Here is a 16,188-nt window from a genome sequence, read left to right on the forward strand (position 1 = left end):
GTGTCGCGCGACATGACGTCACACGCGCGAGTGGGCTGATGTTTTTTACAGGGCGGTGTGGCGCGGGCGGGCACACCGCACGCAAGCTGCGCCGCATGCGGCGGTGCCTTGCGCGCAGTATCGACATCGGTCGTGGCGCAGGCCGGCCGCGTCGTATAAAGGCGCTTCGTCGCACGGGCGGAATCCTGTGTAGTCGCCGGCTGCTTCGCGACGATCCCTTTCGATTCATCTGTCTGTCTAGCTCCTCCCTCAATTGCACCCGCAGCCATGTCTGTTCAGACCATCAACCTCCACGAGGTCGCGAACCCGCCACCCGTGCCCTCCCTCCTCCCCGACACTGTCCTCGATCTCGGGGTCAAGCTCGAGTACACAGACTACCTCCCCATGTCCGAGCGCGCAGCCCTCGTCAAGTTCCAGGCGCTCGCGAACTACATCGCCTCCGCAATGATCTTCCTCAAATCAAACCCGCTCTGCGAGACCGAACTCACCCAGGACGACATCAAATACCGTCTGCTCGGTACGTCTCTCTCTTGTCACACCCTGCGATCCGTACTAACTTTCAAGGTCACTTTGGTACCTGCCCGGGCCTCACTCTCGTCTACTCCCACCTCAACCGTCTCATTGTCAATGACGGTCTTAAGATGATCTACGTCGTCGGTCCCGGTCATGGCGCTCCCGCCATCCTTGCCAATCTCTGGATCGAGGATTCCATTGCGCCTTTTATCTCCGAATATACCCGCAACAAGTCCGGCCTTTCAAAGCTGATCCGCGGCTTCTCCTGGCCTGGTGGTTTCCCCTCGCACATCAATGCCGAGGTCCCCGGATCTATCCACGAGGGCGGTGAGCTCGGTTACTCTCTTGCGGTTTCTTACGGTGCTGTCATGGACAAACCTGATCTCATTGTGTGCTGCATCATCGGTGACGGCGAGTCTGAGTCAGGTCCGCTTGCTGCGTAAGTCAATTCTTTGATCCCGCTGCGATTGTGTCAATTGTTGCTAATCCGTTATAAGTGCCTGGAATTCCCACAAGTACGTTGACCCCGCGGAGTCCGGTGCCGTCATTCCCATCCTCCACGCCAACGGCTTCAAGATTTCGGAGCGTACTATTCCTGGCACCAACGACGACAAGGAGCTCATCGCCCTTTTCTCCGGATATGGATATCAAGTCACTATCGTCGAAGATCTGCCCGTGATCAACGATCAGATGGCCGCAGCTCTTGACTGGGCCGTCAGTGAGATCAAGAAGATCCAGGCCGCTGCGCGCTCTGGCACCCCGATCATCAAGCCCCGCTGGCCCATGATCGTTCTGCGTACCCCGAAAGGTTTCTCCGGTCCTAAGACTCTCCATGGTGAGCCAATTGAGGGTTCCTTCCACTCTCACCAAGTTCCCCTCCCGGAGGCCAAGACCGATGCCGTTCAGTTCGACCTGCTGAAGGATTGGCTCGCGTCTTACCACGTCGAGCAACTCCTGACTGCCGATGGCAAGCCTATTGAAGAGATTCAGGCTCTTCTTCCCAAAGAGGCGCACATGCGTCTTGGTCAGGTCAAGGAGACATACAACGGCTACGAGCCTTTGGTACTTCCCGACTGGAAGCCTCTCGCCAAGACCAAGGGATCTCAGTACTCTGCTATGCGTGCTGTCGGCGAGTACATCGATATCGCCATGGTCAATAACCCCAAGAGCGTTCGTCTGTTTTCTCCCGATGAGCTGGTCTCTAACAAGCTTGACGCCGTGTTTGACCACACCACCCGCGACTTCCAGTGGGATCCCGAGACTCGCAACAAGGGTGGCCGGGTTACTGAAATTCTCTCCGAGCATTGTTGCCAGGGCTGGATGCAGGGCTACACTCTTACTGGCCGCGTCGGCATTTTCCCATCTTATGAGTCCTTCTTGGGAATCATCGCTACCATGATGGTTCAGTACGCCAAGTTCATGAAGATGGCTAAGGAGACCAGCTGGCGTCACGCAGTTGGCTCGCTCAACTACATCGAGACCTCCACCTGGACCCGTCAGGAGCACAACGGTTTCTCTCACCAGAACCCGGCTTTTATTGGCACTGTCATCAAAATCAAGTCCGCCGCGGCGCGCATCTACCTTCCTCCGGATGCCAATTGCTTCCTCTCCACCATCCAACACTGCCTCCGCAGCAAGAACTACATTAACTTGATGGTTGGTTCCAAGGCTCCGACTCCGGTTTACCTTTCTCCTGAGGAAGCTGAGGCTCACTGCGTTGCTGGCGCGTCTGTCTGGAAGTTTGCTTCCATCGACGATGGTGTCGATCCCGATGTTGTTCTCGTCGGAATCGGCGTAGAGGTCACCTTCGAGGTTATCGCTGCGGCCTCGCTGCTCAAGAAGAAGTGCCCGTCGCTCAAGGTGCGTGTCGTCAACGTGACCGACCTTATGATTCTCCAGCCCGACGGTGAGCACCCGCACGCTCTGTCCGATCAGGGCTTCGCGTCGCTCTTCACCGAGGACAAGCCGGTGCACTTCAACTACCACGGCTACCCGACAGAGCTCAAGGGCCTGTTGTTCGGCAGACCCAACCTCGACAGAGTCACCATCTCCGGCTACGACGAGGAGGGCACCACCACAACCCCGTTGTCCATGATGGTGCTTAACCATACTGACAGATGGACGGTTGCCTCGCACGCCATTGCTGGCGCTGCCAAGACGAACAAGTTTGTGCAGTTGGAGAGCCATCTTATGATCTCTGAATTACAGCATATGAGACAGAAGCACCAGGAGTACGTCTACATGCACGGTCGCGACCCCGACGGACTGTTCGACACTCCCGAGTTTTAGATGGCGGATAACCCAAAAACACTGGAGTGAAGGGGCTTTTTTGCGGATATTTTAGATGTGAGCAACAGTAGTTTAGTTTGTGATGTACAATTATTATTCATGAGTACCAACCAATGGCACGTTGCGAAGAAGATGAGAAGGTGTTACGTAAACTGCGAACGTACGATTCGCGTGAAGTGCTTGTGTTGTTGACATTGCTCAGGACCCCCAGTCGTTAAGGTTCTCGAGGTTGCCGCACGCCTCATCGCACGTAAACAAACTCAGACACTGCAGCTGCTGAGTTCCTTCCCTGACTTCCAGAGCCTTGCCTCTAGTACGAACTATTTCCGCGCACGCGTGTGCGTTTCGGACACAGCAGCGAACATACGCTCCTTCAATTTTGTGTGCGGTTTGTGTTGACGTTCAACGAAGCGCGCGCGTCCGGGCATTTGTTGATATCCACTCCGCCTATTTCGCCAGGTAGATCAGACAACACACATTCGTACATCAGCCCATGTCTGGGCAACGACTATTATACCGCGGCAGCAGTCTTTTGATTTCCCGCTGCGCTTTCGATATCAGCCGCTTATCACAGCTGAGCCCGATTTGACGATCGTAAAGACAGTGACGTTGGCTTCAGTACGCTGTTGTGACACCATAATTATTGCGAGAGTGAAGCCAAGTTATGGAGAGCGATACTACGGTTCTTTCTCCCGGTCGCCCTTCACATCAAATGCAACAGCATCGGCTAAGTCAACGGAGTCTACTTGGCGCGAAACAGTCGCCGGCGAATGACAGTTTGTCGGACATTGCCGACAGCTTTAGTCGGCTGAGTATCACAACTGATATGGAGCGGAATAGCCTACTTGATTTACATGAAGACGAAGAGCAAGACGAAGAATGCATCGAGGAAGATGGAGTGGATTTCAAGCATGACGGATTATCGACTGCAAGTGTGTTAGGTGAAGACGAACTCGAGGACGGTTCGCCCGAGGACTCGCACAAGGCTATGGAGTTCGATGAGTATTCCGGTAGCCAGTCACAGGAGGAGGAGGAAGCTAGAACCAAATTGCATGATTCCACAACGAACGACTCGTTTGCGGGGATCTCGGACAACAGCATCTCGCTCCCCTCTGTCGAGCCATCATTTGGCCTCTCCGACGACGACTATGACACGCACACTCCGACGCCCGACCCAACTATCGTCCAGAGCGTTAGCCACGGCAGCAATAACAATGACGTTGACCATCTCATCAAGGAAGAGGAAGAATTTCTATCTTCACCACAGATCTCGCCCGTCCCATCCCCCCCACTCCCACACAACGGCTTCGATTCTGTCGACGGAGCGTCGGCCAGCAGCCACGAGTACACAGAGACCTCCAGCGAAGACGATCATTTAGGCGAAGATGACGCTTATGATGACTACAACCATGACTACAAGCGTCCGCGCTCTAACAGCCATTTCGACTCGTCTCCGCTCTCCAAGAAATCTCAAAACATACAGACTTCCTCAAGATATCAGCGCGAGTCGGCACGATCATCGCTGTCGCAGATTATGGAAACTCCGCGGGTGGGTCCAGTTTCCCGAGATACTTCCGGAGATGGGACATTGCAGCGTGTGTTACCACGACAACAACGGCGTGTTCCCGAATTATCCGAGACCGTCATTACGTCGAAAGTGAAAAATATCAACATAACCGACTCGGCAGTCAAGAGTTTCGCGTTGCGGCATCCGGAGCAACAGTCACAGTCGCATCAGCGGACAGCATCTTCGTACTCTACCACTTCGACACAAAACGGCAATGCCGCCGGTACGGCACCGCGACTGTCACAACCGCCGAATACCGCCATCAGCAAGCTGACCTTGAAGGAGCAATCTACTTTAATCGACAAGCTCCAGAAAGACAACTGGGGGCTTCAGCTGAAAATTTACATCCTCCAGGAAGAGCTAGATAAGCGCTCCGAAGACAATGTGCGCGATTTGCGGAACGAGAATATCGAGTTCAAAAGCATAAACATAGGACTTAACATCGACCTGAAGAAGCTGAACCGGCGGATCGCTGATTTGGAATCAAAGCTTCGCAAATCGGAAAACGAAAAGAAGGGCGGTCAAGCAGATGCCGCAAGCCAAAGGGAGTTGGAATACTACTACGAGCTGATCGAGAGCTTAAGGATCGAAACGGAGAAAAGCAAGACAATGGTCGCAGAACTTCAGAGGAAGGAAGGGGAGTATCTCCTAGAAATCGAGCGACTCCAGAATTCACAGACTGATGTCAGATTTGCCGATGAAATTGTGAGTATTCTGGATGTCGTTGCGGTTTCCTTGCTGGATTCTAACGAATGTTTAGTCGACGCTTAAGAGCTTCTTGGCACAAGAGCAAAATGCAAGGGACGAAGCGCAGATGGAAGTAGAGGAACTCAAGCAGGAACTGCAACGTTTGAAGCGCAGCTCTATTGCTTCTTCTGATCGTGAATCCGCGGCTGAGATTATCAAGCTCAGACAGGTATGTACTGTTCTTGACTTCAACGCGCGAAATATTGGACTAACGATAAACGCAGGAAACGCGGGACCTTCGGCGCGAGCTGAACGCGCAAGCGAGTGCGGCAGAGAGCACAACCTACGAAAACGATCGCTTACGAGGCGAGCTGGACGATCTAAGACGGTCAACCATGCGATCTTCTTCTTCAGCCACGTCACGGCGTATGACATCGTCACAGGGTCCAGAGGAGCATGACGAAATTGTTGCTGATTTGAGTCACAAAATTACGGAAGTGAAGTACATTGCGCGCGAGCGCAAGATGCAGGTCGACGTTCTCAACCGCGAGAACAGCGAACTACAAGACGTGATTGAGACCTTGGATGCCGCAGTTCATACGCTCAAGAAGGAGAAGGAGTCGATGGAACTTGAATTGGCACAACTTGCTAGGGAGTCAGCGGCGCGTGAGGCTGAGATTGTCACATGGCAGGAGGATTATGAAGCACTATCGACCGAAGCCGATGTGGAGCTTACGCGGTTACATAATTTGCTCAAAGACAAGAACCAGGAAGTGAACCATGCTACTCATGATCTTGAGGAGCGTGTGGCTGAGCTACTGGCCCATGTGAGCGATAAGGAAGCTGAGAATGAAAAGCTGAATGCTGAGATAACCTCCTTCACGAAATTGCTCACTGCAATTGAACGGTCGTCGATGGAGCAGAAGCGTGAGCTCGAGAACTACGTGAAGAAGTTGGCAGAGCAAGAAGCCACAATTGACAAACTCCGCAGAGAAGTAGACAGCACACAACACAAACTTGATCGGCAAATACGAGCATCCGAAAAGCTTTCGCAGGACCAGGATTTGTTGAATGATTTCAAGCGGAAAGTTCGCGACTTTGACAAGAAGGCACGGACGCTGGCGGAGGAACGTGAGGAAGCGCTTAGGGCGCTAGCGACTCGCGACCAGATCATTGCCAAGTACGAGCATGGCATGAAAGATCTTGCGAGGAGAGCGGAGAGTACCGAACGCCAGAACGCGCAGCGCGAGGCGGCGCGGAAAGACGAGCTGACTCGACAAGCAGAACAGTACGAATTCAAGATCCAAGGTCTGGAGGAAAGGCTTGTCGAGACTCTTGACCGCGTGGCAGTACTGCAGCAACAGGCTACGGAGTACAGTTCTCGGCAGGAGTCTCTACGCAACTCCCTCGCGAGCAACAGCGGCAGTTTATCTGGCGGCGCGGCTTCGTCAGCAGCATCGTCGTTATCTGCAAGTCTCAATGCGAACTCAGAGAAGTGGATGCTGCGCCTGCAGGAGCTCGAACAGCGGCTCAAAGCTGAACGCGAAGCACGTATTCGGGACCGTGATGGTGCGCGACAACGGCTCGACGAACTCACGCGCGAGAACGACGATCTCAAGAACACCGTCCGTATTCGCAGCGCCGCTGCTGGCGCGACGTTTAGCACACTTGTACCGTTTTCGGGCGCCGGGTTCGCGCGCAGCTTTGGCGTTCTGCCAAATCGACCTGCTGTCGGTATCAGCGGTGGTGCTGGAGACGGCGCTGGCGATGCAGCTGATACTGCTGGCGCATCACGGAGACGTGCCGCTGCTATGTCTGTGGACGATGTCGATGACATCGACGACTCGGTGGCATAAAACAGTTTATTTCTAGTGTTATTTTTGATTCATCTTAGGATTTGCTTTTATGATTCTGTTCGGGATATCGTTTATCTGTTAAATTTTATGATTTTATGTCGATTCTTGTTTGTGTTTCGGGCGGTGAGGGATGGAGGAGCATGGATGGTTTATGGGACAGAAAATAAAAGTAAAAGTAGTCCTTTCTCCTTAGGGCTCCAGATGGCGCTAATGTGCATGCTTGCAACAACTAACTAGTCAGTCTGGATGACAAATTGGTCCTACTTGCTCTTTGATACTGTCGCTTGTGTTATTGAACACGGACCGTAAGCGATGGCACTCCCGCCGCAGGAAGCAGGACTGAGCGAGGGTCTATCAAATGATAGATATACAACCAGAACAATAATTGATGAAGTACAATGCTCCGAATGCGAGTTTATCCAGCAATAGAGCAATGCCATGAGTAAGCTCTCCGCCAGTCCGTTCACGTATCATCGCTCTGAAAAGTAGCTGTTAGCCTACGGTCAACTAACGGACGTTCACGATTTCACGTGCTACAGCCAGAGCAACTGTACATAATCAACACTATGGTTCTACTCCTCATTTACAACAAGAATGTCACGTAAGCAACGTTACCGCAAAAGCTACCCCAAAGGAAAATGAGAACAGCTTCGCAGTATGAGGTTTGTTCAAACGTCAATGAAAACTCTTTAGTCTTCCCATTCCTTTCCCCTCCGTTCATTTACTGAAATTGATTAAACAAAACGACGGAGTGAATAGAATGGGATAAAATTGTGTCGAAGAAGAAAAAAAAGAAGAAGAGAGAGACCAGTGAAAGGTAGACTTTAGAGAATTTTGCTGTGGTTAGGGTTATGAGTGCCGGTCCGGACTGGTTCGTGATTGAAGTGTGAAACAGACATTTACCATTTGTTCTGCATGTACAAGGAAGTTGAATTATCTGGTTTCTGGAAGCCTGAATCCTCCAGACCCGTGTGGATTGGCAGCCGTGTTAATAAAGGAAACTAGTCAGTTGCTCACCACGATCTGTGCGGGTATCGACGCGTTCCAGACGCGTGCCTCATCTTGACCTCATGTCACTCACCTCAACCGCGTGGATATAGGTAATATAGCTGCGTCAGGTGGTGCCCGCTTGGTCGATGAATCACAGCGCTGTTAATGGCGAGTTGGTGGGCTGTACCTGTGTGCGCTGCATGGATACTGGCGAGGTTTTACTAGGGCTGAATTTACGACACGCAATTTTTGCAACTCCGCTACTTCCACAACCGCTGCTAAATGTAATGGTCGGAGTCTTCGGGCGCAAAGAGTCGGAGATCTATGTTGGTATTTAAACCTGTATAAACCAGCAGGCCAGACTGAGTACCAGAGAAAAGTGCAGTATAAATATGTTCTCGATGACACAGCTACTCTTGATCCATTCCATATCTAACTCCTCTGTATATTCCCATTCCCATTCCAATTCTTTGAACCCATTCAATCTATGCCCCTCAAGTGACTCTTAATACTAGCGATCATGATAATATCTACAACAAACCGAAGACAAATGTAAAGGGTATCAGGAGCATAGCTGCCTGCCCCCGGTCTCTGGTCGTGTACGCTCGCTCAAATGCTCGCCAGGCAGTCAGCCCTATTGTCTTGTGGCTGATAATTCTTGCTTCCCACAGATATAGCATGTATCGAGTTCGACATCTCAAACGGAGTCCTACGGCGCGATGGGAGTCGAAACAATAGAATACCATGATGATGGATACAAGTTCAATTAGAATAGAAGATATCTCGCACCGCCGCCAAATTGATTAACATGATCATTCGATCACGAAGAGTCGAACACTCAATTATATGAAGCTCGATATTACAGCTAGTAACAGAATACGTCAGTTTAACTGGAGAGTAACTCATATGAATCCGCTGGTAAATTCCAAAGACCAATTCAGATAGATTCATAGCGACGGTACAATAGTGCTGGGCGCCGCAGTCACTTCAGCAGCTCGCCTGGTTGGCCGTCCCCGTTGCCCAACACGCTCCCAACTTCCTCCAGCTTATGCCACCAATTACACAATATAGCCAGTTTGCGACTTTGAGCATGGTTATTATCAGTCTAGACGAGGCGTATTCAGTTACTGCAGAAGTAGCAGTACACGTTGATTAGCACCTTAGGACCGCCTGGTATATTGCCTCGTCGCTTGTTGTGTACCAGAGTCAAAATCACAGGAGCTGCAAAATAGTGGCCGACCCCAAGTCTTCATAAAGTCTCTGAATCAGCACATTAGCCTTACGGTATTAGAAAATCTAGTCATAGCACAACAGCAGCGACCGGATAGTAGTATGACGGTCACACTAGCTGCACGACAGCTTCGATAAACTCACACATATGCAAGCGCACGAACTAGACAAGGCTAGTTCTCAGCTCAAATATACTGTGGCCTTTTAAGTCTTGCATATGAGATCCGATGCCAGTAAAGTATCGAGCCGTGATCGTAAGTAAACGTGCTGGATCACTTAACACAAAACATCAAGCTACGTGCAGCGGTTAGCTGGCGGTTTCGATATCGGGCCAACCCTAACACGGGCTCCTCCCGACCGCCAGGTCGACCGACACGCTTGATCATGTTGGTTTGGATATGCACGGTCAAAGATACCTTTCCAACTGATTTAACGATTCGCAGTTAGTTATTAAAAATTGGCAAATACGAAAGTTTATAGATGCTGAATACACAAACGCCAAGAAATGCACTGATTCAACCTATGCCATCCAAGATCCGCTCAAAAAATGCTCTCGCTCTTCAATCAGATCCTCGTTTCCACGCCTAACCATCTCTCTCTGTCTCGCAATCTTCCTCTTAGCCTTCTCCATCAGCAGCTTCGGCGAGTTCGGCGAAGACAGCCGGATCCGTGGCCTGCTGCTAGCGGCCGTTGACTCGACAACCGGCAATGCTGTCTGGAACTTCGCAGGCCATGGCTCCACAATGCAGCCGTCGTTCAATTCCTCCCATGCGTACAAGTTATCAAACCCAAACGCGCGCCACACTCCGGATACCCGCCGCTCGAACAACACATCCCACGCGTGCACTACCGGCGCGCGCATGAAATGCGCGTAGAACCACCACCACTTGAACTCGTATGCGACGACGACTGACATGTCCATGACAATGCGCGGGATCACGTCAGAGGTAGTGATAATGTAGCTGTTCATGAGAGCGAGAGGGAGGAGAGTGCATTCCGAGATTGCGCAGGTGCGAGGTGGAGGGGGGAAGCGAAGGGGGCGAACAAGTGTTGTGTGGGAGTTGTAGTGGCCCTCGTCGAATTGAGATGAATCAGACGATACAGTGGTTTGTGAGTCCGATAACGACGAGGACAATGATGAAATATCCTCAAAGCCGCGGCGATCGATATTGCGTGATTGCGGCTTTGCGAGCAATCGAAAGTCGTAGCTCCGCGGCGGTGACAAAAACGGAGCCGCGTCCATGACCGCGATGCCATTCCAGCAGGCCCCGACCTCGACAACGCCGCCGGCCTTAACCACTTCCTGATCTTCAATGTCCGTAAAAAAGGGATACATCCCATTCAGCCCGTTCCCATGCCGATCCCGCGCTGCCCATTGATCATATAGCGTCGCCGCCTGCATATCAAAGCCGCATGCCATCACCGTCGGCGTCAGCTCGTCGCCGGGACGGGGATGTAGGTCGTAGATGAGCTTGAGTACGTCGGTATGGTGGTATATTACATCGTTCAGGAATATAATACGTGTAACACGTCTCCCTAATGAAGTGGAGGAAACATGGTATAGCGGCTCCAGCGCAATGTTACGCACCATCGTCATGTACTCGACGCGCATCTGAGTGTCAACCCACGGATCGTGCCGTGGGAACGGGCGTAGACCAGAAGTGACATTCAAATTGTGCGCGACGCCTCTGTGAGTCAAATACCGCTTGAACTGCAATAGACGCGACGCAGTCGCATCATCAGAATCATTCTCGGATAGAGATAGATACACGTTATCCTCGCCTAGTATGTCAACAAGTTTCACGATCTCGGCGATCCAGACCGGTAAGATATCCTCGTTGTTGTAGAAATTCGCGGCAATGAAATACGCCGCGCCAGCATCTTTTGCACGCGCAACGGCGTCGTTGACATCTTTCCGGCCAACTGCCGTTGCATACGGCGAGCGAAGACCGTGTTCGTAGATGATGTAAATGTACAACACAGCAGCTGCCACACAGAATATGCTCCGTAGCCGCGTGGGACGGTATGCCACGGCATTGTTACTGATAATTGGCTTTTCCGACAACGTGGAGAACGAGACGACCCGTTTTGGTGCATACGCCGGTATCACCACGGTTTGGAGCACGCCGACAACCAACTTCACTGGGACGTACACGAACACTACCGCGGAAAACATCGACAGACTAACTGAGTTATGTGTGATAATGAAAAAAGAGAACCGAAATACAAGTGTTGGCAGCACGAAAAACAACGCAAATAACCAATTGTGCCGGAGGCGCTGTCGTAACTGCTGCAAATGCTGTAAAAGCTGGAGATCGTGTAGCACAATGCGCGGCCATGACGGTAAGCCTGGCTTTAGTGGCTTTGATTGTGCCGCGCCGTGACTATATTTCCGCTGTGGCGGCGGCGGGATAACCATATCGACTGCTGCTGCGGAGGGAACTTCGAGGCCGCTGCAGGACGTGGAGTGTGAAGGGGATGTGTTCAAATTGGAAACTCGAAGGAGGGGCGGGCGTGGCGGGCGTCGACTCTCGTAATCCCATCCACAATCCCCCCGCCTGGAAAAACCCTCAAGTTTATCGGTACATACAAATCCATACCATGGATTGATAACTAGAGTACTCTAGAAGTACAAGCTAAAATACACGCAAAAAGCAACCATCCTGCAAACGCGTACACTGCAAAATCGTATAAATCTATCTTACAAGTTACAACCTCAAAATTCACGAGTGCAGAAAACGTATGTGAATGATGAAAACCATTTTCCATAAATACCCTGAATATGACATAATATACACGTAGCGTTAATAATAAAACCACTTCCGTCTTTCCGTAAAATATACACATGCAATCGATTCTCAAAAGCAAACTAGTTCAGGAAGCCCTTGCAACCTGACGATCCGCACAAGCAAGGAATACGCTCATCAGAGTTGATTTCTCTCTCGAATTTATAATCGTACGTCAGTTCCTCGTCTTGAGAGAAAGTCAGTAACAGTGCACAACAGAATATGCGGGCTTAACATACTTGCAACGATGTCCCTCAGCGCGTAGATGACAATGCGTTTCTGTCCCTCGACCTTGATAATCTTCGCTGTGCAGCTCGGCGTGCAGCAATGGTTAATAAACCGTGCAATACCGCCGCGCTTGGTGGCATCGACAACGGTGCTTTCGTCGATTCGGAACAAGTAACTACTACCGATACCGTTCTTCAGATACCGCCGCTCGCGCATATCCGCGACCGGCTGACGCACGACCTCGCCAACGTACTCGATGATCATGTCATTAGCCGCGATGTTCTCCATCGCATAGAGACCCCAATTGTGAATCGCCGAGCGCGCAAAACGAACAGGTTTCTTGCGCTTCTTGAGCTGGTTGAAGCGCAGCACATCCGCGGAGTCGGTAGTCGCAAAGAGCTGCATCTGCAGGTTGATATCGGCTGCCAGTCGCCGGTTGTTGATGCGCGCGAGACGCGACGAGATGTTGTCTTTCTCGGTATTCGATTCCGGCTGTGCTGCAGCACTGCTGTTCACGCCGGCCTCGTTTGATGTACCATTGATATCTCCCGGCGTGCCCGCTCTGGCCGTAGACAAATCACTAGGATCGCTGCTGCCGTCGGCGTGATCCATCTCCGTATGCTGTTTCCTCTTCCGCAGGCGCTTGCGGTGTTCGAGGTATTCTGTCTTATCGGTCTCTGGAATGCGGTAGTATCCTTCGGTGCGCGCGCTACCCGTCGGGTTGTTATGAATGTACTCGTCGTCATGAGGTAATACTTTCCTGGTAACCCCCTCGCGGACGCCGTCCCAGAAGTTGGCTTTACCCTCCTTCTGCTTCCATGCCCAGTATTCTACGTTGCCAATTCCGGGTTCGGCCTTAACATCTGCCAAAGCCATGCGCATGAATTTGAAGTCCTCGTCGTCAGACACCAAGCTCTGTATACCGTCCAAGTCCAGGACCTTGTCCTGTTCCATGGGTTCAACCAGTAGCGTACTCGTAGGCTCCCAGTATGACAAGTCCTGAGGCATGACCGGAGATACTGGTGCAGAAGCAGTAATGCGAGATTGCAGCTCAAAATCGTCCTCATCAGAGGGCGTCGGAAGCTGTTGAACACGCTTGTCCTCTTCGCTCTGCGCGGGCTCGTCGATATCCATTTTGTTAGATTGATTGACATCTTCATCATCCGATGAGAATTCAAACTTGACAAGTCGTTTCTTTTTTGTCCGGCTCCTCTGTGGAGTCTCAGTCTCAGTCTTCCGCTTCGATGTTGACTTCTTCGTTTCCGCGGACTTCTTTACTCTCTGTGGTTCTTTTAATTCTTCATCGCCGGAGACGACAAAGTCGCGCAAATCATCATCAGTTTCGTTTTGCCGAATCAGCTCACGCTTCTGTTCAAGGTCTCTAAACTTCTCCACGAAGTCATCGCCATCATCGCTTTCGTCGTTGGCAATGACCGCCGTACCTTCTCGAGTGTCATCGTCTTCGTCGCTCTCCGAATCCGTAAACTCGGCCGTGATCTTGCGTGCTAAACGCTTAGTCGCCTTTGTTGGCGGTCTCTGTTTTTCTGGAGAGGACTTCAGTATTTTAGTCTTGAGCGCAACTTCCGCATGTTCATCCTCTTCCACGTTTTCCGGCTCCGCGTCGTCATTATCCCCCTCATCACCAGATGAGAAATCGTTGAGAAGATGGTTCATAGGTCGCGCAGCGTCAGTAGACCTTTGCTTTCGCTTTTCCTCAAGCCTGCTCTTGACGGAACTGACACCTGTGCTAGTCGCGCCGGTGCGACGTTTAAACCGCGGTAGCGACGACAGCTTCCCAGAAATTTCTTGAACGCTCGGCGGTTCTTCTTGCATCTGCTTTTCGCGATTTTCTTTCTTGAGTTTCGCAATCAAAGACAGTGAGATCGGTTCGGGGTTCTTCGTCTTACGGTCAAGCACGTCCAACGCTGACGGCGCCCTTGTATCCTTGTTCTGTGCGCGCTGTTCGAGTGGCCATCTAGAGCTGCGAGAGTCCTGCTCCTGCTCAATGCGTGGCACGTGAAGCGACATGACGAGACGGTAACGTTGTAGAGAGCTACCGTCTTTGTGCTGGAAGGCTGCTTTGGCGGAATTGATGCTATCAAAAACAGCATAGAACCCTGCAAGCTCGCGTTGCTGGGGATAGTATTCATGGAACTTTTCCAGCTTCGCTGGAAGGTCATGTTCGACGACGTACACTCTGCGGCAGTCGTAGTCCCGCAGAAAATCGTGGATGAGCGACGCGTGCACGCGCGGCACCGGGACATATTGGTTGGCGATAAAAATATATGCGCGTCGGCCGATGCGGCTGTACAGATCCAGCTTAGGAAAATTGTACTCTCGCCTCCGATAGGGCCGATCCCGATCCCGCTCATCATCCGAGTTGTAATTGTAGTCTCTGTCGCCGTTGCTATCGTGACGGGATGGTGCAGTTGGTGCGGGCGGCGGTGGCGGCGGAACGGAAGCAAGTTCAGCCTGCTTCTTTGCTTCCCGTTGTGATTCAATTTGACGTTCGAGCTCGTCCGAGCGTTCCTTTATCTTAGCGGCACAGATCTTGCCGTCGTCGTCGAACACAGCGGAGGCGGCATCCATGCCGATCTTGATTTTCCCTTCGTTAGCATCCTCAATGGCGCGCTTGGCGCTGGCGTGACCAAGAAGGTAGTCCTTCGCTTCGTGGTTCTTCGCCTCCTTGCTTCTCTTTGAGGACAAGGACTTAGGCGTAGGACCGTCCTTGAACCGGATGAGACACATGCCGACTGACGCGCCGGTGACAGGGTCACGCTGCATGATCAGTCTCTCGATATCGCCATAATTCTTGAATTGCAGTGCAATTGTCGCGTCAAGAACCAGAGGCGAGAAACCAAAGACAAAGATCTGTGACGGAGGCCGGGGCCCGACTGAGTTGGCATCAAAGGAGTACTTCACGACTTGCAGGTTCGTAATACAAGGCTTACGACGTGACTTGATGCTTAGCGGATAGTTCAAGACGAGATTGCGAGGATCAACAGCACGACTTGGAGCATTGGCTTTCACCGACTCCTTGTCGCGATAGATGACGGACTTCCCACGGGACTTGGTCTTGTCGAGATCTGGATCGTACTCAACCTGGTATGATTTCCCTTTCAAGTCCAGGACCGAATTTAGAAGTCGGGGTGCGGTTTGCGGCTGCGGCTGCGGCTGCGGCTTGGATTGGGACTGCGATTGCGGCGGGGTGATTGTGGCAGCGGAAATGGATGATAGTGCGGTTGGTAGTGTCGTATTGACGACGTCCATAACTCGAGTGACGGAGTCACGGTCTAAGTCGGGTGGAGACGAGTAGGAGCTGTTGGTCGAGTGCGCCGAGGAGGTCGAAGATATGGATGAAGATGAGGTCGATGACGCAGTCGGCATTACCGAAGGCAGTTGCTCTACGACCGCGATCGTAGTTGTGCTGCTACGTACTCTGCTAGAGAGTACAGGGACATGCGCATAAGTACTGGCGTAGTCACTGGAACCGCGAGATCCCTGCCGGTCGTCAATGTGGCTGTCGCGGGTGTACGGTGCGGCGACGGCGGTGTTGTGCATATGCGTATCCGGCGGTGGCAGCGGACTACGCTCACGGGGTAGCTGTGGAGCGGGTAATCGATGTATGTTTCCGTACTCGCGGTCGCGGTCGTTGCGGTCGTAGTCGTAGTACTCGTGCGAATCTCGACGGTCACGTTCCCTGCTCTCAGGCGCGGGCTCACGATTGTGCTCGCGACTGTGGTTGTACTCACGCTCGTATTCCCGGTCGCGTGAGCGTTCGCCGTCGCGCTCGTGGGAGACATGGTGGCGGTGGTGGTGATGGTGATGATGACGCTGGGACGACGAGGTGGCGGAGGAGGACGACGACGAGGGGGCTATTCTGTCGGGAAAGAAGGTGGCGAGGTCAGCCTTGCCGGAGGAGCGCGGCTCGCGCGCGCGACGCGTTTGCGGCTCGCCGTAGCGCGGCGGAGGCGGCATTGCGGGCGCGGGTGCGCGAAGGGGGCAGTGGCTGGTGGTGGGAGGGGGGTGGTGATGGAGGACA

At 52.3% G+C, this 16,188-nt stretch overlaps 4 protein-coding genes across 4 annotated transcripts; 2 read left to right on the top strand and 2 right to left on the bottom strand.

Moving 5' to 3' along the window:
- The first annotated feature begins 164 nt into the window (after window positions 1-164).
- V1518DRAFT_415983 (XFP N-terminal domain-containing protein) lies at window positions 165-2,916 on the top strand. Its single transcript, XM_066903938.1, has 3 exons — window positions 165-517; window positions 565-952; window positions 1,011-2,916. Exons 1-3 carry the CDS (start codon window positions 268-270, stop codon window positions 2,800-2,802), a joined length of 2,430 nt encoding a protein of 809 aa, XP_066759824.1. The 5' UTR covers window positions 165-267; the 3' UTR covers window positions 2,803-2,916.
- A 113-nt stretch (window positions 2,917-3,029) lies between these two features.
- V1518DRAFT_415985 (uncharacterized protein) lies at window positions 3,030-7,306 on the top strand. The gene is made up of 3 exons (XM_066903939.1): window positions 3,030-5,074; window positions 5,130-5,285; window positions 5,341-7,306. Exons 1-3 carry the CDS (start codon window positions 3,467-3,469, stop codon window positions 6,910-6,912), a joined length of 3,336 nt encoding a protein of 1,111 aa, XP_066759825.1. The 5' UTR covers window positions 3,030-3,466; the 3' UTR covers window positions 6,913-7,306.
- Window positions 7,307-9,572: 2,266 nt separating this feature from the next.
- Window positions 9,573-11,699, bottom strand: V1518DRAFT_415991 (cryptococcal mannosyltransferase 1-domain-containing protein). Its single transcript, XM_066903940.1, has one exon. It carries the CDS (start codon window positions 11,549-11,551, stop codon window positions 9,653-9,655), a length of 1,899 nt encoding a protein of 632 aa, XP_066759826.1. The 5' UTR covers window positions 11,552-11,699; the 3' UTR covers window positions 9,573-9,652.
- V1518DRAFT_433011 (uncharacterized protein) lies at window positions 11,700-16,183 on the bottom strand. Its single transcript, XM_066906219.1, has 2 exons — window positions 12,158-16,183; window positions 11,700-12,105 (listed from the first exon to the last, which is right to left on the bottom strand). The coding sequence occupies exons 1-2, from the start codon at window positions 16,122-16,124 to the stop codon at window positions 12,002-12,004; spliced, it is 4,071 nt and encodes a 1,356-aa protein (XP_066759827.1). The 5' UTR covers window positions 16,125-16,183; the 3' UTR covers window positions 11,700-12,001.
- Window positions 16,184-16,188: the final 5 nt, after the last annotated feature.

The sequence above is a fragment of the Limtongia smithiae genome (assembly GCF_038497785.1).
Source record: "Limtongia smithiae strain NRRL Y-17922 unplaced genomic scaffold V1518scaffold_5, whole genome shotgun sequence".
In the NCBI taxonomy this organism is placed as follows: domain Eukaryota; kingdom Fungi; phylum Ascomycota; class Lipomycetes; order Lipomycetales; family Lipomycetaceae; genus Limtongia; species Limtongia smithiae.